Raw genomic sequence first — 22,447 nt, 5'->3', positions numbered from 1 at the left:
ACAATTCTAAAAAATCATGTTGCACACTTACATTCAGTCATTCAGACCTAACGGTTGCATATGCATAAAGTAACTGAATTGCAAACATATTGAACTGCTTTGCTGTCAGAGGAAATGCGGTGGCTCTGACTTGACTTGTACTGGGTGAAACTGTGATGTGTGTGTACTTTTTTAAAGTACTCACCAATATTTAATTATTCACATCTTACCTGTCATTAATGGCAAGCTCATCAGTCTCATTTATGCAATAAGCTTTCTTTCCCATTAGGTTCTGCTATTAGTTGACACTCACAGATACTCTTATTTCATTAGAGGATTTGACCCTAGTCTTCATTAATGTTCTCTCATTTAATTTTTTATTGATTTCAGAGAGGAGGGGAGAGGGAGAGAGAGATAGAAGCATCAATGATAAGAGAGAATCATTGATTGGCTGCCTCCTGCACGCCTCTCACTGGGGAATGAACCTGCAACCCAGGCCTGTGTCACTGACCGGAATGGAACCTAGGACCCTTCAGTCCGCAGGCCAACGCCCTATCCAGTGAGCCAGACCAGCTAGGGCATGTTCTCTCTTTTATGTAGGCTTAATTCATTTGATTTCTCCTCTCTGCCTAACTTACTCTGTTTTTTGCAGTAGTGATAAATTGATCATGAGATCAAATAAAAAGTGACAAAATTTGGATGGAGATGGCTCAAGATTACATCATCACTTTATCTTCACTTCCCCTAACCCCCGTGGTCGGCAGCAGCTCTTTGGCCCTTTGAGTGTGGCTCTTCCACAAAATACCACGGCCTGGGAGAGTCTGTTTTGAAGTGGCGTTAGAAGAAGCTTAAGTTTAAAAATGGTTCTCAAAAGAAATTTCAATCGTTGTACTGTTGATAATTGGCTCTGTTGACTAATGAGTTTGCCGACCACTGCCCTAACTAACCTTTCCTGGCTTCTAAGCATGCTGTATAAGCCAGTAGATGTAGTTTACTGCTCCATTGTTTTACAGATTAGCCAGCAGAGGGAGCTAACACAAAGAGCTTCTTTTTCTTGAAATGGTCAGCTTTCCCTAACACTTCCCATGGCTTGATCTGAGTACCTTATGAACCTGATTACCTGGATCTGGGATTGGTTTGTGGTTGATTTAAGGTCTCACTTGAAGGTCATTCCATTCTTCAGTATTTGGAAGTTCTCATTGATCCATCTACATTTTCTCTCTTTCGGCACACTTTTCAATATTCAATCACTAGATTATTAAATTCCAAAAACAAATCTGTCTTTAATATAGGCTAATCAGTTAAATCTCACATAAACAATCTTACAGAAGAACAAGTACTAAAGTACACTGAAGTTTGGTATGTAGCTTTAATGTAATAGCATTGTTTTCACCTGGATTGATTTCGGCCATTTATCATCTGTAACTTTTTTAAGTGTGGGTTGTCTTTTGTGAAAAAACACTTTGGTCTGGACACTTGCCCACTCCCTGCAACCTGGTGCCACCATGCTGCTCCGTCTGCTATTTCAGATCTGATATAACTTGGCCAGTTTATAGTATAGATGGAGGATTCTGGCTATTTCCATTTATTTCCTAGAGGTGACAGTCACATAACAGTTTTAGTCCATGGAGCTAAAAATCACGTTATTTTTTCTCTTAAAGTCTTTATTTCAGATATTACAGCTTTTCATCTGCTTTTTTTGTTTTTGCTAATTTCAGGGCCCAGAAGCTACAACAAGAAAAACATAAAACTGTGGCTGATGCACTTAAGAGACGGGAGCTGAATATAATGAGTATGGAAGAGAACTTTGACCAGAAGCTCAAGAATGAAGTTCTAAAGTAATTGTTTGGCATTCTTAAATAAGTAATATGTTTGAATTAACTTGATGGCAACACTAGTGAAGCAGATAAGACTAACATTTTCTGGTGAAAGTTCATGTTTTCATTGATAGTCAAGCCTTTCCCATGAGTATTTAGCATAGTTTTACAGAGTTACAGTACAGAGAATAACATCTTTGCTCGTTCTTACTTGTAGCTTCTCTAACATGTATTGAGGGCCTGTAATTTGCTTTTATCATTAGGGCACCTTGTGACTTTTCTTAGCTCACACTGCTGATGAGCTGTAAAAGTGGAATTATAATCACCTTTAGTTCTCTTTTTCTATACCCCACTTGTACTGCCACTAAGATGGCGGTATCTAACACTATATATTATTCTACCTAGAGGTTATAGTGTTTGTCATGGGACATGTACCTTGTATTCCTTCAAGATTCTGCAAAGCCAGAATCAAAAGAAATAAACTTGCCGAAACCGGTTTGGCTCAGTGGATAGAGCATCGGCCTGCGGACTAAAAGGTCCCAGGTTCGATTCCGGTCAAGGGCATGTACCTTCGTTGCTGGCATATCCCCAGTTGGGGGTGTGCAGGAGGCAGCTGATCGATGATTCTCTCTCATCGATGTTTCTCTCTATCCCTCTCTCTTCCTCTCTGTAAAAAAATCAATAAAATATATATTTTTTTAAAAGAAAGAAACAAATTAATTATATGAAGAAAAAATTTATACAGGAAAAGGAAAATATGGATAACTGTGGTTACTATGCTTTCCTATAGTCTGTGTTTTATTGTATTATAGTGACTATAATACCTTAATGCAAAGATATTAAATCCATATGGTAACTTTTCTCACCAGTGCTCAGTATAATATCTAACACATAATAAGTGTTCAGTTAATATTCGTTGAGTAAGTTCTTGTTGAAGAGATGACTCAACTGAGCTGCTCTGGTATTTCTTAATCATTGCCCCCCTTTTTTTACTGCCTTGCCCATAATTTGTCATTAATATTCCATTACATAGTACTTGCAAACATTTCTTGAGCTTATTCTTTTTGTAATCTTTATTATTGAAAGTATTGCATATGTCCTTTCCCCCCCTATTTAATCCCTTCTAGCCTGCTACCACTCCTCCCCCCAAGGCCTTCACCATCTTGAAGCTTATTCTTTCAAAGAAGTCTGATAAAAAATATAGTACCTTTCCATATATTGAGTTTGAAATGATGGATGTTATCGTTACATACTTTCATGTGAGCTCCTTGAGTATAGTAGCAAACACTGACATACCTGTAGTTGTTAAACTTTAGGATTAAATGAGTAAGTGTGTGTATTAACTTACATTGCTTTGGGTATCCTCTGTGACTTTAGCAAAGGTTGGAGTTCGCAGGACTGCTTCCCCTGCCTCCCCCTATCTCTGAGCCAAAAAGTCTGCTAGTAGCAGTTGGTGGAGATAAGTAAAACTGCTTGAAAGTGTGCCTTTTAGTATTGCTAACCCAGACATGAAGGCGGTGGCAGTTGGCTCAGAACACTGTGCCTGGCCCCTGAGGCTAAAGTTTTTCTGGTGGGAGGCAGGGCAAGGCAGATGGATTGGATGTGACTGATTTCTTATCTTTTGGGATTTAGTCAGTTGTGTCAGTGTAAATTTAACTTAATTTACTTTTTCGTGTCAGTCCAGACCTCTGGAATAATTGTTCTCAGTAACCTCACAATAACATGAGTTCTCGGGACCCAGTTTACAGGATTGCAGCAGGCTCTTAATGGACCTTGTGTATTCAGAATTGGGATCTCTGGCCTTAGTACTGAGAGACCTTGAAGTTATATACGGTCATGTTCATGCCCTTAGGCACCCAGGTGCCACAGAAGCTCAACACATTGATAGGAATCTGTCCACAAAAGTGACAAGAAACTCATTTTAGTCATTCTGATTCTCAGGTATCAACTTGAGCTAAAGGATGACTACATTGCCAAAACTAACAAACTGGTTGAAGAAGACAGAAAGAATAAAGGTGATGCATTATTACTACAAAAATTGCACATTTTTTACCCTTTCAATTTTTACAAAATTTAAAAAATAATCATTGTCTTTCACTTTGTTTTTGCAAACCTTCCTGTTTAACCTTTTGTATATTCACAGAGATCAGTTATTTACTGGCGGGATTTTACCCAACTTTATATACATATTATATTTTAAAAAATAGGTTTTTGATTTTAGAGAGGAAAGGAGGGGGTTAGAGAGAAACATCTATAAGAGAAACATTGATCCACTGAAAACTAACTGAGCAACACAGTCAGGACAAAATATAAAATATATTTTTTAAATAGAGAGGAAGGAGGGGGTTAGAGAGAAACATCTATAAGAGAAACATTGGTTCACTGGCAACTGAGCAACACAGTCCAGGACAAAATATAAAATATATTTTTTAAATAAGAAAAGTATATAAAAAATGACACTTAACCTGAGAGAAAGTAGGGTTTTCAGGATTTTTTTCAATCCCATCTCCCTCCCTCCCTTTTGGCAGTCATCAACTTGTTAATTATATTTATGGGTCTGTTTTTTTTGTTTTGTTAATTTTTTTTAGATTCCACATATAAGTTAAATCAAAGTATTTGCTTTTCTCTGACAGAATTATTTCACTTACCATAATACCCTCTAGGTCCATCCATGTTGTTGCAAATGGCAAGATCACATTATTTTCTGTAGCTGAGTAATACTCCATTGTGTATATAGGCCACATATTCTTTATCCATTCATCTATCAATGGTCGTCTAGGTTGCTTCCATATCTTGGCTGTTACTAGTAATGATGTAGTGAACATAGAGGTGCATACATATATCTTTCCAAACGAGTGTTTTGGGGGTTTTGGTGGATATATGCCAAGAAGTGGAATTGCTGGATCATATGACAGTTCTATTTTTAATTTTCTGAGGACCCTCCATACTGTTTTTCATTGTGGCTGCACCAATCTGCATCCCAACAACAGTGTATGAGGGTTTCCTTTTTCCACATCCCTGCCAGCACATGTTGTTTGTTGATTTATTGGTGATAGCCATTCTGATAGGTTCAGAGTGATATCTCATTGTGGTTTTTACCATGAGAGACTCCATTTTTTTACTTACGGAAAATTTTATTTTAACATCTCTGTCTCCTGTGACCCAGTTTCTTATTTCTTTAACTTACGTTTTTAGGCCTCATGTTATTTCCACTTGACTAAACCCCCCTGAACTGTTATATAATTAGCCCAGCACTATAAAGGAAAGTTGAATAATTTTTCAATCTCTAGGTATTTTACCTTTCAGTATATTTCTAGGAACTTGCCTGTGACAAGAAGTTGAACTTCAGTGGAAATTTCAAAGGACTTCTTGGAGTAAACCAGGGCTGGGTACTTGATGGAGACCTGCAAGGACACCCAGCGTGTGGCTGATCCTCTGTGACTATCTTGTGGAGACTAATACTTCTTTAGGAATTAGTACCGTTATGTAGTCAGCTAATTATTTTTTGATGATAATACCTGCATAGACTTGTATTAGATGAAGTGAAAATGACAAAATAGTGACTATAAAATCGTGAGACAAATCTTCGTGTTTAAGGAAATTCAGATCTCTGGGCATGAGGGCTCTAAGCACCTGGTGTAACTCTGGTTGGTGTGTGTAATAGGAAGCTCACCACATAGGGACCGTTAGGACTAACTTCCCATCACCAATTGGGAAAAAGGGCTTATTTCTTACTTGCCCTACTGATTTTGGACTCTGACACCTGCTATTTTAGATGATGAAATAACGATCATTAGTTCTGACATTGGCCACAAATTCTTAAATGAGTTCTGTATCCACTAGAAAAATATGTTTAATTGGTTGGCTCTCTCTTTCAGAAAAAGCTATACAATTGCAAGAGCAGCTGTTGGCTCTTAATTCAAAGAAGGAAGAACTCTATCATTGTGCAACTCGTGTGAAAGAACTTGAGGTAATTGCTAAGCCTATTGTTTTTTTTGAAATTGATGCTAGGCAGTATATGGAATTTTAGTGTCAGTCATACATAATTTAGCTTGTTACTGTCTTAATGTATTTGGACTATTATATGACTAAGATGGTGATGGCCCAACTTAAATTAATTCAGTAGTTCTTCCTTTCAGTCTTAGTCTCCCAGGGAAGCATGGGAAGTACATCCTTTGGGGTCTGGAGTTCTGCTTAAATCCTGTGTCTCTCCCTTCCTGCTTGTGTACTCAGACAAGTTCCTTAAGCATTGGGGTGCTGCCCACATTCCTTGGTGGTTGAGGTTCCTTAGTGAGCTGACTTATGTGCCTAACCCATAGCAGGTGTCCAGCGCATTTTAGTTTCTGCCTCAGCCTCTTCCCTTCCCATTCCTGTCATTACATAGTATCTTACAGGTTAAAACAGAATGAAATGTGTTTTTCACATGCCACTTTATTTTCCTTCTGTTCATCACATGTTCTATCTGAAGGACCGAGCTAGAACTTGACATAACGTGAATATATCCTGCACATAAAATGTATTTTTGCAGCTGTAATGACTTATTTATTTGAAAACTTTGTAAGCGTTTATATGCAAACATGAGATGTACAAAGAAAAGGAAAGCACCCACAGCGTGTTTGTGACAGTTCACTTTTCATATTTAAAAACATTGCTACAGTCTGATTGCTATTGGAACCTTAGTTGCATCTGGAAAACAGGTGATAAACTTAAGCAGAAGCACTTGCTTTGTAGGCCAGGATTCTGGATAAGTATGAGGTTGGATGAACTTCCCCCGAAGTCAGGCTCTTCTTACTGCAGAGAATAAGACTTCTGTCCGGTGACCTTAATTGCATTGTGATGCCCAGCTTAAAGCAGCCTGCCAGCTTTTGAGTAAGCAGTACTGCAGTCACTGTTCATTGAAAAATGCAAATTTTTTTTCAATTCCAGCTTGAGCTTGAGTCTCTCAAGTCCCAGTCCTTGGCAATAACCAAGCAAAACCACCTGCTGAATGAAAAGATGAAAGAGATGAGTGACTATTCACGTCTAAAAGAAGAGAAACTAGAGTGTCAGGCTCAAAATAAATTACTTATGCAACAACTGGAAGAGAGCAGAAATGAAAAAGTGCATCTCTTAAACTGTATGTCTTTTTCCTGATATGCATGTCTTTGTAATTCATATTAGCTTAGTATTATGAAACTGCGTTGTACTACCTATAAAAGGAGGCTTCAATCAGAAAAATTTTATGCACTTAAGACTCTCGATTTGAAGTTACTGCCTTTTTGCTTGCTGTTGTATTAGTAGTGTGACTAAGAAGAAATGTTTTTAAACTGTACAAATCTGCCTCTCTGGATTGTACCAATTTCCCTTCGCCCTCTGCTGTTCAGGTTTGGCCAGTGGGGTCACCCTCTTTGCTGGGAAGGAGGGATGAGAATGAGGTGAGGTGGTTGTTATCCCCTCCCTGCCATTCTCCCCTCCCCCAGCTGCGTACATTGGCTGTGGGCTGGCCCTGTGCCTCTCAGCCAGGCAAGATCCCATTGCTTGTGGAATGGCCTCTCACCAGTGCCTGTGCCTATGCCAGCTTATTCTCTCTACCTCTGGGAATTCTTCCTTCCCTGACCCTTTAGGCCAAGGAGTGTTAGCAGCATGGCCCCATTGCTAGCCCAGGGAATCACACCATCTTTTGTGGCTATCCTACATGAGTTACCCTTTATTAGAGGGTTCTTCAGTGACTGAAATGGGGGGACTCCATCTGCTGTCTGCCTGGACCCCAAGTGTTGCTGATAGATGCACAGATCAGATTGGACCCAGGGGTAGTCATCAACAGATTCTGATGGAGGGCTCCTTCCATGCCTTCTGTGCGTGGTAGAGGAAAGAGGTGGGCTTTCAAGTTAACTCGAGGATTTGAAAGAATTTTTTTTTTAACTTGAAATGGGAGTAGGAAAAGTAGTGAAGTTTGCATTTATTTGCATGCATTAAATTCTGAAATTTGAGAGTCAGGATTGCTCTTAGTCCATTCCAAAGAATTAAGATACTATTAGCTACGTGTGTACAAAAAAAAAAGAAAAAAAAGAAAGAAAGAACAATTTAAAATCTCCTTAGTTGCTTTTGCTAAGTGAAATGAGAAAACTTGCTGTTGATAATCACTAGGCTTTTTTACCTTCTTAGGCATAGCTCAGCCATCTCCTGAGCTGGTAAATTTGCAGAAACAGTTAAAGAAAGCAGAAGCTACTATCCTGTTAGGGCATAAGGAGTTTGAAAACCACAAGGAAGTTATGCACAGACAGCTGCAAAGTGAAGTGAGTACTATTCTTTGGTTGGCCAGGTGTTAGGCCAGTCCACTGTGTACACATGTAAACTTGGCATATGTCATGCCATTGTAAATCAGATTGATTTTAACATCAGAAATTACTCCCCCGCTATGCTAAGGTATCCTTTCATCTGAGAAAATGCTCGAGTGATATGACTATGTTCCTAACAGTAATAAAATCCTGAGGAAAGCAAACTCGTATAAATACAAAATTGTCCAAGTCCCAAAGGTGCCCACTGGTGTGTCTCTTGGTTCTTGCTCTGTGACTTAGAACTATTGATACTCTGGCGTCTGCCTCATGCTCTGTAGATCTGTTCTTTGAGATGAGTGAAAATGGAGTCAGGAAACTTGTGTGCTCTGCTGCTGTTTTCTAGGGAGCTGTGGGACACAGGCATAAAGCTGCTCAGAATGGGCAAAGCGGAAAAGAGAAGCTGGATAAAAGACTTGTTCCTTTTGAAGTGAACTGGGATTTATTTTACATTAATTTATTTCCCTTCTCTAAATCTTTTCAGATTGAGCATTCTGCAAAGCTGAAGGCCCAGATATTAGATTATGATGCCTCTGTAAACAGTTTAAATATGCAAGTGGCTGACTTAAAATTGCAACTGAAACAAACTCAGACAGGTTAGAGACATTTTTAACCTATAAATGTGTACGTGTGTGTGTAAAACTTCTGATTTTTTTGGAAATATAATGATTATTACTGAAATTTTAGTAATTCTCAGTAGGGGAAAAGCCATAGAAATATGCCATCTTAGATGTAAAACTCCCTGTCCATTTCAGGAATACCAACTGGTTATCAGCTAATGTGGCTTGCTTTTATAGGTGCCCTGTGCCCTGGGAAAGCCACATATCCCAAACAAGAAAGGTGTGGTGGTGACGTACCTCAAATTTATTGTGGACCTAGGCTTTCCTTTTATACTTGTTACCCTGATAATAAGATCAGTCTGACTCTTCAGTGGTTTTACATGTTTCTTGAGAGATGAGTAAGCCAGTATGGGAGAAGCGGGTGGCTTTTGTCACATTGGCATACATAATACTGATTATATGTAATGTTTTCGTTTTTGCACCCCGATTTTGAGGTTAGTTGACCTTGGGCACATTTAACTGGGACACATCAGACACTTGGAAGGGTTACTGCTATCATGTTACTATTGTATGTTTTCCGTGAGGTTGCATGCTATCTGCCCCTTCCTACTTCATAACTGAAGCTGAGATACCTTTTGCTGCTTTGAAGCTCAAAAGAAGTTTCTGTGTGATTAGTAGTTGAACTAGTTTCCACACTTCCTGGTCCTGAGCCTTCCTCAGTTCCTGTTTGCACTCTTTCCTCCTCAGTTCTTATTCTCTTCTCCCACACTAGTTTTGTTTTTTATCTCTACTCATTTCTACTCCTTCCTGTTCCTTATTTTCTCTCAATTTGCCAAACTGCCCATAGCTGAACTCACAGTGATCTCAAAGGATGAAAAATAGTTTGAGGATGGAACCTTTTCAAACACATGCATTACTCTGGAAGCATTGCTGGAGAGTAGCGGCCACAAGACTGGCTTGCATGTACTGGCTTTGCTTAGGGAGTCACTCACTGCCTGTGTGACCCAGCCTAAGCCCCACACCTGTAATGTGGGAGGGGGAGAGTTGTTAGACTTATGGTTGCAGGTCCTCACACCCTTATCTGAAACTTGGGCCCTACAGTGCATGCACGGGCTGATGTCCCTCAGCCCAGCCAGGACTTGGATGATCCTCAGTAGACCTTTTATCTGAGTAAGAGAGAGCCCTGGGAGTTCCTGTAGTAAACCATGCTTGCAGTCAAATCTATGACTGGCCATGCTGGGTAGAATAAATAAAGAGTACGAATGGTTTATCAACCAGGTGAGTTCAGGTCCGCTTAGGCTTTGCAACCAAATAAGTTATGAATAAGTTTTCAGTTCTCAGAGCTTTTTGGATATTAAGATTGTGTATTATGGATCATGAAATAATAATCATGTATTAAGAAAGAAGGCCTATGAAGCTGGTACATAAAAAAGCTCCCAATAAACGTTAATAAATAATTAGTATTACCATGGCTTCAGAAATTGTTCAGTATGCATGTTTGTTCTTATTACTACCTCCTTTCATTTTTCGAAAAATAACTCTCAAACATGTTTGAACTTTCTGTGTTCATTGGTCACATATCTCTGTGTAATCTGCAGCCCTAGAGAATGAAGTGTACCGCAATCCAAAGACATCTTTGTTTCCTTGTGCTGTCAGCGGATTCATGGGGCCTCCTAAGGATGAAAGACACAGGACTATCTTGAAAAATCTTCTCGAACAGGAAAAGCTGAAGGCAGACACAATTGCTTCAAGGGTCTTAAGTTATACACATGCAAGCACGGATGGTAGCTCCCCAGATTCTGACATTGAGTTTGTAGCGAGCACCAAGGCAAGAATGAAAGAGCTAGAGCGTGAAGCTGAAAGCTTAGAAAAAGCTTTCCTAAATTACCGTGGTAGAGTTGGTAGTGGTCAGTACTCTGCCGCTAGAAGCCCAGGATCATCCAAGAGTCTGCCACCTTTGCACTTGCAAGAAACTCTCAAGAACATCATTTCAGGTTCCTCAGAAAGAAGTATTTTTGCGGAGGAAGCAGCTGTGCCCCCAAATCCTGAAGGCAACATGGCACAAGCGTTGGGCAATGCAGTCTCATGGCTCTGCAGAGGCCCCGACAGACGCCTTTCCTCCACTCCTCTTGCTAACCGAAGCCTAGATAATGAAATGTATCTGGAAGGTAAGCTTTTGCAAAAAGGGTTGCAGGACTTGGATGATCCCCAGTAGACCTTTTATCTGAGTAAGAGAGAGCCCTAGATAGCAGGAAGGAGGGGAAAGTTCATGCTTAGTTGGGCCTGGGAAAGCCCTGGGCCTTAGAAATCTCTAGTTGTGTCCTCATTGCACCCGTGGTTGCCTACGTACCAGCAGCTTCTCGCCTATGGCACAACATTGGTGTGGGAGGCAATGGGATAGAGTGGCAAGTTCCAGCATTTTGCTTGGCATGCAGGTGTGTTCAGAGAATGACAATGGCTTTTCACCTATTAATGATTAGTTTTATATATTTTACTAGAGGCCTGGTGCAAAAAATGCATGCACGGGCTGATGTCCCTCAGCCCAGCCTGCACCCTCTCCAACCTGGGACATCTCTCTCACAATCCAGGACTACTGGTTCCCAACTGCTTGCCTGCCTGCCTCCCTGATTGATGCCTAACTGCTCCCCTGCCAGCCTGTTTGCCACTAACTGTCCTTCCCTGCAGGCCCGGTTGCCCCCAACTTCCCTTCTCTGCTGGCTTAGTCACTCCTAACTGCCCTCCCCTGCAGGCTTGATCACTTCCAACTGCCCTCCCTTGCAGGTCTGGTCCCTCCCAACTGCTCTCCCCTACTGACCATCTTGTGGTGGCTATCTTATGTCCACATGGGGACAGGATCTTTGACCACATGGGGGCAGCCATATTGTGTGTTGGAGTGATGGTCAATCTGCATATTACTCTTTTATTAGATTGGTTAGAGGCCTGGTGCACAGGTGGGGGCTGGCTGGTTTGCCCTGAAGGGTGTCCCGGATCAGGGTGGTGGTTCCCTTGGGGAATGGGGCGACCTGGGCGAGGAGCCTGTGGTGGTTTGCAGGGTGGCCATGCCCCTCCCCCCCAGTGACCTAAGCAGAGGCCCTGGTATCTGGAATTTACTTAAACTTTGTAGCCTTAAGTGGAGGCTAGGGCCGGCAAGGGCAGGAAGAAAGCTTGGCTTCCTCCATCACTGGGGAAACCCAAGCCTCCTTCCTGCTTCTGATTGGCTGGTGGGCATGGCTGGTTGGCATGTTTTGTTGGTGTAGCGGAGGTACAGTCAATTTGCATATTACTCTTTTATTCGATAGAATACTAGATAGGATAGATTAGTATTGTAATCACTGCAGTTTCATTTAGGTGCTTGAATTGTTAATGCTGTGGATCATTTATACATCATACTCAACTATTTGCAAGAATAACAATTTCATTTCAAACTAATAGAACTTAGAAACCACATTGCTTTTTCCTCCATGTAATTTATTCTTGCCCTGATATCTTCTGCCCCTTAGGTTTGTGCCAGTCCCAAGTTGCTTTTCCGAGTTCTTGTCCAGAAAGAATGCTCCAGCCTACATCAACTGAGTCTAGGCACAGCTATTCCTTCTATTCGTTCTTCAACCCTCTGGAGCAGAAAGCCGAGTAAGTCCCATGTTATGATTGGCCCAGCCAAGTTGGGTTAGCTGCATGTGGTCTCAGCCCTGACTTGTGTGGTGGTTTTATTTATTTAAAAAAACTGTATTTTTAGTGATTTCAGAGAGGAAGGGAGGAGAGGAGAGGAGAGAGAGAGAGAGAAACATCAATGATGAGAGAGAATCATTGATCGGCTGCCTCCTGCATGCCCCCTACTGGGGAACGAGCCTGTAACCTGGGCATGTGCCCTTGACCAGAATCAAACATGGGACCCTTCAGTCAGCAGGCCAATGCTCTATCCACTGAGCCATATCAGCTAGGGCTTGTGTGGTGTGTTTTAAAGTGATGCTCAGGACCACATGGAGTGTAGAATTTGCAGTTAGATTGCAAGGTGATGTGTGATCTTTAAGAATCATCTGAATTACCTGGGGAAAATTCCTTTTAGTAAATTTTTCTTTGTTTGCTAAACCTGATGTGTGCACTATGCACTATGGTAGCAATAAGCATCTTCATAGTTACACGAATAGACTCAGTGTATAGAGATAAATAAGCAATATAAAAAATCTGCAAAAGCAAATTTCAGTTTATTTTTAAACTTGAAGTAGTTTTACACATCATTAAAAAGTCATTTAAAAAACATTTTGGGCCTGGCTGGTGTGGCTTGAACATTTACCCATGAACCAGGAGGTCACGGTTCCATTCCTAGTTAGAGCACATGCCTGGGTTGTGGGCTCGATCCCCAGTAGGGGTCGTGCAGGAAGCGCTGATCATTGATTCTCATCATTGATGTTTCTGTCCTCCTCTCCCTCTCCCTGCCTCTCTGAAATCAATAAGAACACATTTTAAAAAACATTTTGGTACTTAACTCCAAACAAACAAAATTCTAATTTGTCTATTGAGATAAATTCTGAATTGGTAGTGGGTTGTAAGGTCTGATTGTTGAAGCAGAATGGAGTAGATGTATGTAGAAGCTAGGCTGTGGGTCACCGCACGTTGGGATTGTTGAGTGATATGGGACTCCTGTCTGTGCATGATCCTTATGGAGGGAGACTCTGGCTTCTTAGTTCTGGTCTCCAGGGTGAGCATCTATCTGCTATTGATTCAGTCTCAGTGTACAGTGTTGAAAACTGGCACATGTACCCATCATGATCCTAATGCATGTAATGTATATGTATTTATATTGCTCTCATAAAGCCAAGAGGAGAGACAGGACACATCCACTTGGGAGTTAGGGCTTATGGGGCTTGCAGTATTGCATCTTCAGCTGACTCATCCTGATTCTGTATAGAATTTGTTCTTTACAGGAAATGTTTTGTGGTTCTCGGAGAAATAAACAGCATTGAGAGCGCAGCATTATTCCTTGTCAACAATAGTGTCTGCGTCACAGTGTAAGGTGGTTCGGCGGAGTGCCAGAGCTAATGTCTTGATTGCTTGGAATGATGCCTGGTGCATGGAGTGCGCCCAGTGCAGAGCAGCTCTCATTCTCACTGAGCACAGTTCATTCTCTAGAGCCTTTTCTTGAGTCACAAAGACTTTTCATAGTCCTGTGCTCTTGGTTTTACCCTATTATTGCTTCACTCTCATGAATTTTATTTTTCCAACCTAGTCTTTATCAAAGACAAACTGAAGTTCAAGACAGAAATGAATCTTCAAAGGTGGATGAACTATCTTTTAAGGATAATGAGGAACTTGAATTATCTTTTGAATGTAAGTTCAAATATAAGTTTAAAATGTAGAAAGCTAAGTTTGGGTGAAACATCCATTGTTACAAAAATCAAAGTAGTTACAAATTACATTTGTATTTTTTGATAAAAACATAAAGATATATTGCTTTGTTTTTGTATCACAAAGATGTTAAGAGGTACATTTGAGTTCCATTTTTTAAAAATATCAGGATAACCAATCATATCTAAGTTAGAGCTAAGACCATAAGTGAACCCTTCACTTAATTTGCCGAGTTTGGGATTACCTCAGATTTAAAATAAGCGATTTTAAAATTTATTTTATTCCTTTTTATGGGATATAAAGATGCCAAGTTAGTTCCTTTAAGTTATACAGATTCTGTCAACTGCCTCAGATGTAGAAAACTCATTCTTCATGAGAGAATGGACGTGAAAGTATATTAGCTTCCATGTCTGGAAACTGGAGTCCTGGCTCTGGCCCTGTCTTAAAGTGTTCTCTAGGAGCCTACTGCTTAAGTACAAAATTGAGATGTAGAGTCAGTCAGCTCTGAGGTTTGCTCCAGCTTGGGAAATCTTTATATTTGTATGTAACCTATCATTTCGCCATTGAGCTTCATCACCCAGTTTGAAAGTATATTTTGAACAATTAAATGAAAGGCCTTAGTAAAACTTGCAAATTCTTTGCAGCTAACCTTAGCAATTGTGTTAATGCCTTGCTATTTAAATGAGTTCAAATAATTGTCGGCAATCCAGGTGAATTCTCCTGTCACTTTCCTGTTGGGTTATGAACCTAGTTTTGAAAAAAAAATTAATTCTTTTTTAAGTGTAAGAACACTTAGAGAAGCGAATACGTTGGCAGGTGGTTATGCTGAAATGTCTTAAGATTAATTCTGTAGGGAAAGTTCTGGCCTGGTCGCTTTGAGACGAGCGTTCAGCGATCAGTTATCCCATGCTGCACCGCCTTCTCTTGCTGTTGTTAAGGACTCATGGGACACTCCTTTGTACCTTTCATAGATGCAGCGGACATGTCAATGCAGTTTGAAGTGAGTGGCCTCCACCCAGCTGGTGACATGTCTCCCTTGGGCGCGGCTGCAGCCGCTCTTCCTGACGAATCTCTCTCCTCTCATTATTCAAGTAAGTTTTCCTTGGTGGTAACTGCAGGTAGTATGATGGCTACTGAACGCCAATCTGTGTGTTTGTAAGTTATTTCATGTATTGTGGGAGTGTACTTATTGTAAGCTTAAGTTATTCAAAGTCTTAAGGTTGGGGTGTTAGCAATGTTAATGACATTTCTGAAGTAATTCCCAATCTAAACATATAAAGAGGAGAAAACTGACGGAAAGTCTTCTCATTTATTCTTCCCGGACCAATGGCTTTTAATATGTTTTGCTTGTCCCAAGTCTGACAGAGCAGTTTCCTTTCTGCTTAAGACATTTCCGCAAAAACCATTCCATCTTGAGAAATTATAGTGTAACGATGAAATAAATGGTGGTTAATACCCATATACATCTTCAGTGTGTTGCCTCTGTCCTATTAGTAAAACTAACATTTCCTGCCAGGGACTTGGAACGGGGCAGAACAAAAATCTTTGAAGTCCTCTGGTGAACCTGTGAGTTTGTCTCTTAGCATTGCTGGGGGGGAAGTTTAGCCAGAAGAGAAAGGCAAGCAATACGCTCTGTGGGGTTGACATTGAGTTAAACCAGTGACACGTGGGGACTTGTGCTTTGAGCTACAGGGATTAGACAAATAGTTTAAGCCCAGAACAATAGATGTAAGACAAACACACATGGTTGTGACAAGGCAGGTACAAAATACTGTGTGAATGTGGTGGTGGAGAGGTAACAGTCACTTTCGGAATAGGGAGGACCTCATTGAGGAGGAGGCACTTAAGTGTGGGCTTCCTCGGGGATACAGTTTTCTGGGAGAGGTGGGAGGAAGGGAGTGTCAATTTAGGGAGAGAGCGAAAGCAAAGTGCAGAGCAAGGGAGGTGCGTTTGGATTCAGCCAGCAGTGAGTCCGCTGCTTAAGGTGCATTGTTCTCAGTGCAGAAGTAGGGTGCTATAGCAAGTCAGGCCAGAAAGAAAAGGTAGATTTTCCTGAAAGATCCACCGGAGCACTTACAGCAACAGAAATCCAGGTCTTCTCTTCAGGAAGTGACAGGCACTGATGAAGGTGGGTTGCTTGAAGGCAGAGACTGATGTCAGGGAGAGCACACTGACTAGGTTATTTTAGCCGCATCTGTCTAGGTAAATGGTGAGAGGGACTCCAATTGCAGCAAGGTGGGTAGTTAGAGCCTGTAAGCCCTGGTGGCTGAGTGAATGTAGTATAGAAAGGCATGATTAAAAGAACAGGAATGGTAACTTCAGGTATGAAGTTGATGCTGTGGGATTTCCAAGTGTTGATGGTAGGGAACTAGCCACAAACATGGATGAGGCTGGGGGGAGAGACTAGAGAAAGAGCCGTAGGAATAATCAGGGCAGAGCCGATAGCTGAAACCCCAGGAAAGGATCAGCCCAGGGGAAGTGGGGAATGATGGCGACCTGATAGGGGGTGAAGAGGTAGGGTGCTGGTTTTGTACTGGGTGGGAGAGGCTTGAGTGCCCTTGTGGGAGTCGGGAAGAGTTATAAATTAGGGACTAATGGTTAATTCAGAATCCTAAATAGCGTTACAGAGATTACAACCCATTGTGGAGGTAGAAATGCAGGGCGGAGGAAGGAGAAGGGGTGAGGAGGATAAAGAAATGTGATATGGAGAGGAGGACAGTTGAAGTTCGTGATAAGGATGACTTGTATTTATCTCAGTAAAGCAAAAGGCGGGTGCCATGCCAGGAGTGGGGTTGGGGGCTGCCAAACCATGAAGTTGGATCAGCAGGCCAATGCAGTCAACAGAACCGAGCAGGTGCACCTGCACATCATTCCTGCATTTGTTGGAAAAACGGATGCTGGAAGCTACGTGTTCTTTATTTTCTGTCCCTGTAGGCGCAGATGAGAAAGAAGTTGGAAAACAGAGTGAAGAAGAAAGAATATGGAACCTGCTGAAAGAAGAAAAGCTGAAAGAAGAAAAAAGGCAGAGAGAACAGAAAGCTTTGGAAAAGGAACAAAGAGAACTAGAAATACTGGATCAAGGAAGGGTAATAACTAGAGTTCAGTTCTCCATGTTAGTTTTTGCATGGTACACCTTAGTGTGAGTCCTTAGTGTCCCCTAAAGACATAGCAGTAGGTAACTTTCAAAAAGCGTGCTGCAGGCATCCTAATCCTCTCTGTGCTTAAGCACACTGAGAAGGGGAGCTTTGCAAGCCTGTGTGCATGCATTCTCAACTGGTCCTGAAAACACCTGGACAGGGGGTTGACTCTGCTTTGCTGTAGGTCTTTCCTTGTAAGGGGGTTTCCAGGTCAGCTGGCTGGGGCCAGAGGAAACTCGGAAGGCAGCTTCTTCAGGCTGCCTGCCCTCCTCCCTCCTGATTGTCTTTGCTCTTCTGTGTCCGGATTCTGTCCCTACTCTCCACTTCGCACGCCTGCTGGACCTTACATGGATTAATCTCCTGTATCATGTTCCTTCAACTCCTGGTTCATTAGGTCTAGAGCCACGGTCACCAAACTGCGGCTCTTTGGCCTCTTGAGTGTGGCTCTTCGACAAAATACCACAGCATGGGCGAGCCTATTTTGAAGAAGCAGCGTTAGAAGAAGTTTAAGTTTAAAAAATTTGGCTCTCAAAAGAAATTTCAATCGTCGTTCTGTTGATGTTTGGCACTGTTGACTAATGAGTTTGCCTACCACTGGTCTAGACTCTAGAGCACAAGACCCTTTAGGCCAGGGGTCCTCAAACTTTTTAAAGTGGGGGCCAGATCACGGTCCCTCAGAGAGCTGGAGGGCCGGACTATATGAACTACTAATCCCTACTGTAACACCTTGGCTGCGCTCACTGCCCAAAAAACCTGGCGGGCAGGATCAGACTCCCCTGGGGGCTGCATGTGGCCCGCGGGCCGTAGTTTGAAGACCCCTGCTAGGCAAAGTAATCCCATCCTTCATTATTTAATTTCCTGTCCCCCTTTGATGCTAACAATGATTTCAGTGAAAAAAAAAAAAAAAGGAAATGGTTTTCTGGCGTGTACATTTTACGTGAAAGATCAGAGTTATAGTATTAAGTGTTTTTAAAATGTTTGAGTGTATTTCCTATTTTGTTGCCCAAAATTTGACAGCAGCTAATTGAAGAGTCTTTGATGGCTGAAATGGATAAAGAATTAGAAGAGAGTGTTGAAGAAGAAATAAAAGACAAATCTGCTTGTGGTGAAAACGCTTTAGAGAAATACATGAAAATCATCCAGGAGGACCAAGACCCGAAGAAGGTGGATAATAAGGTACTGATGCTGTAAACTGGAGGTCTGTGGGTGGGGGCGCGAGGGCTTCTGTGATTTGTTAGAAAACTTTGGGATCAGAGTCTGCCTTCTCTATCCCATTGTACGCCCATAAGCGTCTGTAGACATAAGCGGTGAACCTTCCCCACATGCCATACACATCTGTAAAAGATAAATGTTTTCCCTAAGTGATAGACAGCTTGGCCAACTTTAAAATCATTGTTTTGTGAGAATTTTCAGCTGAAAATATTCAAGAACACCTGAATTATAATATATTTATTTTATAGTATTCATTGCAAATTGATTTCTTAAATTCAAAATATCATGGTGTTTGGGGATGATTTCCGTTTTAGACGTGTGGCAGTTAACTGGCTATTGGAGACAAAAAGGCATAAGGCAGCAGAAACCGGTTTGGCTCAGCGGTAGAGCTTCGGTCTGCTGACTGAAAGGTCCCAGGTTCGATTCCGGTCAAGGGCATGTATGTTGGTTGCGGGCATATCCCTGATAGGGGGTGTGCAAGAGGCAGCTGGTCGATGTTTCTCATTGACGTTTCTAGCTCTCTATCTCTCTCCCTTCCTCTCTGTAAAAAAATTAAATAAAATATATATTTTTTTAAAAAAGGCATAAGGCAGAGAAAATCCAAAGTTCAAATGTAGCCTCGAGTCTCTTAAGGGCATTATATTCTTGACAAAATTTTATCGCTTTTGCTTGGGTAAAAGATTGAACAGATCTTGGTTTGTCCAGCTTTGTAAAGGTTGAGATGTCTCATTATTTTCAGAACAAGAATGAAATTAATGAAACTGCTATCAGTGAATAACGAATACATTGGTACTAAGATAAGTCTGGAATACTATGGCTATTGAGAATGTACATGGGATAGTTTGAGCTTGCTAAATTTCATGTCTAAAAGTCACCTTTTGAACCCTTAAATTATATTTCAGAAAGTTCTTACAGAGATATCAGAAGTGTTTAATAAAATTAATACATTAATACATACCTAATTTCAAAATTATTCTTCCCCCTCTTTATCAGAGCTCAACAAAGAGTGTTGGAGAAAGTTCACCAGTGGACATGCTGCCCTCTAGTGACAAAGATGAAAGGTATGCTTTCCTTACCGTGGTGTTCTTACCCAAACTATTATCAGCCAGATTCTGGCTTTGTCAGCCAAGGGCACCATTCAGATGTAGTCTGCCTCTTAGAAATTATTGAGCTAATCAAATTACTAACTTCAGAACAAACCTGTTGTATTTTGAAGTTGTGATATTGCTAATGATACAAACTAAGTGAAGGCAGAAACCCCACAGGGAAGGAATAGGAACATTAGAAAGGTCCCCGAATGAACTGACAATTTAACAAACTTTTGTCTTTCCCTAATTTAGTTTCCCAGGCCTGTCTCACGAAGAACCAGATGACTTTTGGTAAACACATGTGTTGCCCAGCTTCTTTCTCATGTAACACAATAAAAGGCCTATGTTCTCTGTAATAAACAGAATTCTCAATAAAAATTGTTTGCGTAATCCAGCGTGGTGGGTTTTTTTTTTTTCTTTTTTTTTCTCTTCATTTTATTTGGTACTCTAGTGTATAAACCAAAAATAATCTAGTCAGGAAATTCCTTTTCAGAATTTCTAATTCTTAGGCCTTTCATTACACTAGAATGAGCTGCTAAGGGGTTTTTCCCTGTTTTTGTGTTAGATTTTATTTCTTTGAAAACTTATTGGTCAAATTCTAATCTTGCATTTTGGAAGTTTCTTCTGTCTTTTCTGCTCTCCAGAGTTGGGCTACTACCTGTCAAACCGGAGGCCTTCCTCCCCAGCACTATCCTTTTGCTTTGCACCTGAAAATAAAGACACAGGTTTTCCATTCTAGCTCCAGAAATCGTATTGTGCACTGGGCTTCGCTCTGACATCTTTGTCTTGAGAATGAACCCAAACCCTGAGATGGTAAGAAGAGAAGATAACATTTACTGGCATTACTGTGTGCCAGGTACGCTGTAAACCTGTACCTGTGTTAACTCAATGCTCATATCAGCCATATGAAGTGTCCACATTTTACAGATTAGGGAACGTGGTGCACAGAGGTTAGAGACTTTGACCAAGGTCTTGTGACCGTCCAGTTGTGTAGCCATGACCCAGGTGTTGAGACCGGCACTGCCTCTATTCTGGGCTGTGCTGGAGCTGCTCTCATAGAAGACATCCCAGGACCTGGGATGGCTCAGCCACTAGCTGCTCCTCTCCAGGATATCCTTTAGAAACTTCACCCAAATCAAGGTAAGTGCACTCAAACGCAGAACCAGCATAGCTTCCACACAGGTAAGAGGAGACCCATTTGCTGCTGCCTGTTTCTTCATCTTTGTACTCCTGCAGCTCTCAGTCCAGCAACTTGCTGTGGGAGCGTCTGGAAAGTTCTTTAATGACATTGCCATTATGGTCACCTGAAGCTCATCCAGGAGTGCTCTGAGGATGAAAAACCATCCCAGCTTGCCTGGACTAGGGCACAGGACCTGGTTGAAAAGTCTGTAAGGAGGGTTCTCTGAAAGGTTGGAGGCCTCTAGGGAATTCTTGCCAAAGGCAGCAGACCCTGCCTTGACTTTCCAAACAAGTCCAAGCCCCTGGGTGTTTTATTGAAATCTTTATACTTCAAAACATCCTTGTTTTATTTATTTATTTATTTTTACTAAGGTATTACATGTGTATATACCTTACCAATCCCCTCCCCACCCCACCCCCACTCCCAAACATGCCCTCCCTCCCCATAGTTTTTCCTCCATTGGTTATGCTTATATGCATGCATACAAGTCCTTCGGTTGATCTCTTATCTCCCCAATATCTCGCTACCCTCCCTGCTATAATTTGACAGTCTGTTTCTTTTACTGTCTCTGTATCTATCTTTTTGTCCATCAGTTTATAATGTTCCTTATTATCCATAAATGAGTGAGATCATGTGATGGTTTTCTTTCATTGACTAGCTAATTCACTCAGCATAATGTTCTCCAATTCCATCCAGGTCGCTGCAAATGATAAGAATTCCTTCTTTTTTATGGCAGCATAGTGTTCCATTGTGTAGATGTACCATAGTTTTTTGATACAATCAAAACTGCTGACGGGCATGTAGGCTGTTTCCAAATCCTAGCTATTGTAGATTGTGCTGCTATGAACATAAGGGTGCATATGTCTTTTTTGATTGGTGTTTCTAGTTTCTTAGGATATATTCCTAGGAGTGGGATTACTGGGTCAAATGGGAGTTCCATTTTCAGTTTTTTGAGGAAACTCCATACTGTTCTCCACAGTGGTTTCACCAGTCTGCATTCCCACCAGCAGTGCACAAGCGTTCCTTTTTCTCTGCATCCTCGCCAGCACTTGTCGTTTGCTGATTTGTTGATGATAGCCATTCTGACAGGTGTGAGATGGTACCGCATTGTCGTTTTGATTTGCATCTCTTGGATAATTAGTGACTTTGAGCATGTTTTCATGTGCCTCTTGGCCTTCCTTCTGTCTTCTTTTAAAAAGATTCTATTTAGGTCCATTGCCCATTTTTTAATTGGATCATTTATCTTTTATTAAGTTGTATAAGTTGTCCGTAAATGTTGAAAAATATGGAACGCTTCACGAATTTGGGTGTCATCCTTGCGCAGGGGCCATGCTAATCTCTATTGTTCCAATTTTAGTGTATGTGCTACTGAAGCGAGCACAAAACATCCTTGTTTTATTAAAGACACTACAAATACATATATTTTCTCAAAAATACCCTACTAATATCTAAGATTAATTTTAATTCAAACTATTGCTACAATAAAAGCCTAAGGAGACAGGTGAACGAGGCTATCTGATTCCCTTAGCCCCCTCTTTCACAAAAACATGTCAAGAAATAATCATTTTTTTGTCACTCAGGATCTGCTGGTCAGTCCTGACAGGGCATTTCCCGGGACATGAGACTCAGTGCTAACTGATGACCACCCAACTCTTAATACAGGAAGGATTCGTCTGGTCAATTCCTCCAGGAAAATCCTAGAGCCGAACATTTTCCTTTACAAATACGAGCTGGGCTGAATTGTTATTGCCAATGATACTTGTCTGGCCCTTAAGTTCTATAAGATAGTGGTTGCCTTTCAAACCTTTGCGATTATC

At 41.2% G+C, this 22,447-nt stretch overlaps 1 protein-coding gene across 2 annotated transcripts in view; it reads left to right on the top strand.

The window, feature by feature from the left end:
* OFD1 (OFD1 centriole and centriolar satellite protein) overlaps positions 1-19,840 on the top strand; it is a 32,388-nt gene extending 12,548 nt beyond the window's left edge. Inside the window, exons 10-23 of one of the 2 annotated variants that reach the window (XM_084869820.1) lie at positions 1,698-1,817; positions 3,738-3,811; positions 5,675-5,766; positions 6,723-6,912; positions 7,941-8,071; positions 8,595-8,706; positions 10,269-10,838; positions 12,171-12,297; positions 13,895-13,995; positions 14,985-15,104; positions 16,948-17,099; positions 18,171-18,326; positions 19,356-19,423; positions 19,703-19,840. In XM_084869820.1, the coding sequence (XP_084725946.1) occupies positions 1,698-1,817; positions 3,738-3,811; positions 5,675-5,766; positions 6,723-6,912; positions 7,941-8,071; positions 8,595-8,706; positions 10,269-10,838; positions 12,171-12,297; positions 13,895-13,995; positions 14,985-15,104; positions 16,948-17,099; positions 18,171-18,326; positions 19,356-19,423; positions 19,703-19,745 (2,056 nt within the window). In that variant the 3' untranslated portion in view covers positions 19,746-19,840. Of the gene's footprint in view, positions 1-1,697; positions 1,818-3,737; positions 3,812-5,674; positions 5,767-6,722; positions 6,913-7,940; positions 8,072-8,594; positions 8,707-10,268; positions 10,839-12,170; positions 12,298-13,894; positions 13,996-14,984; positions 15,105-16,947; positions 17,100-18,167; positions 18,327-19,355; positions 19,424-19,702 lie in introns of both variants that reach the window. The other variant, XM_084869819.1, reaches the window with a different exon arrangement.
* The last annotated feature ends 2,607 nt before the right edge of the window (positions 19,841-22,447 follow it).

Source organism: Pipistrellus hanaki, assembly GCF_964339955.1.
Source record: "Pipistrellus hanaki genome assembly, chromosome: X".
Lineage (NCBI taxonomy): Eukaryota > Metazoa > Chordata > Mammalia > Chiroptera > Vespertilionidae > Pipistrellus > Pipistrellus hanaki.
The sequence above is the reverse complement of the archived record's forward strand: the minus strand, read 5'-3'. Positions and strand labels throughout refer to the sequence as shown.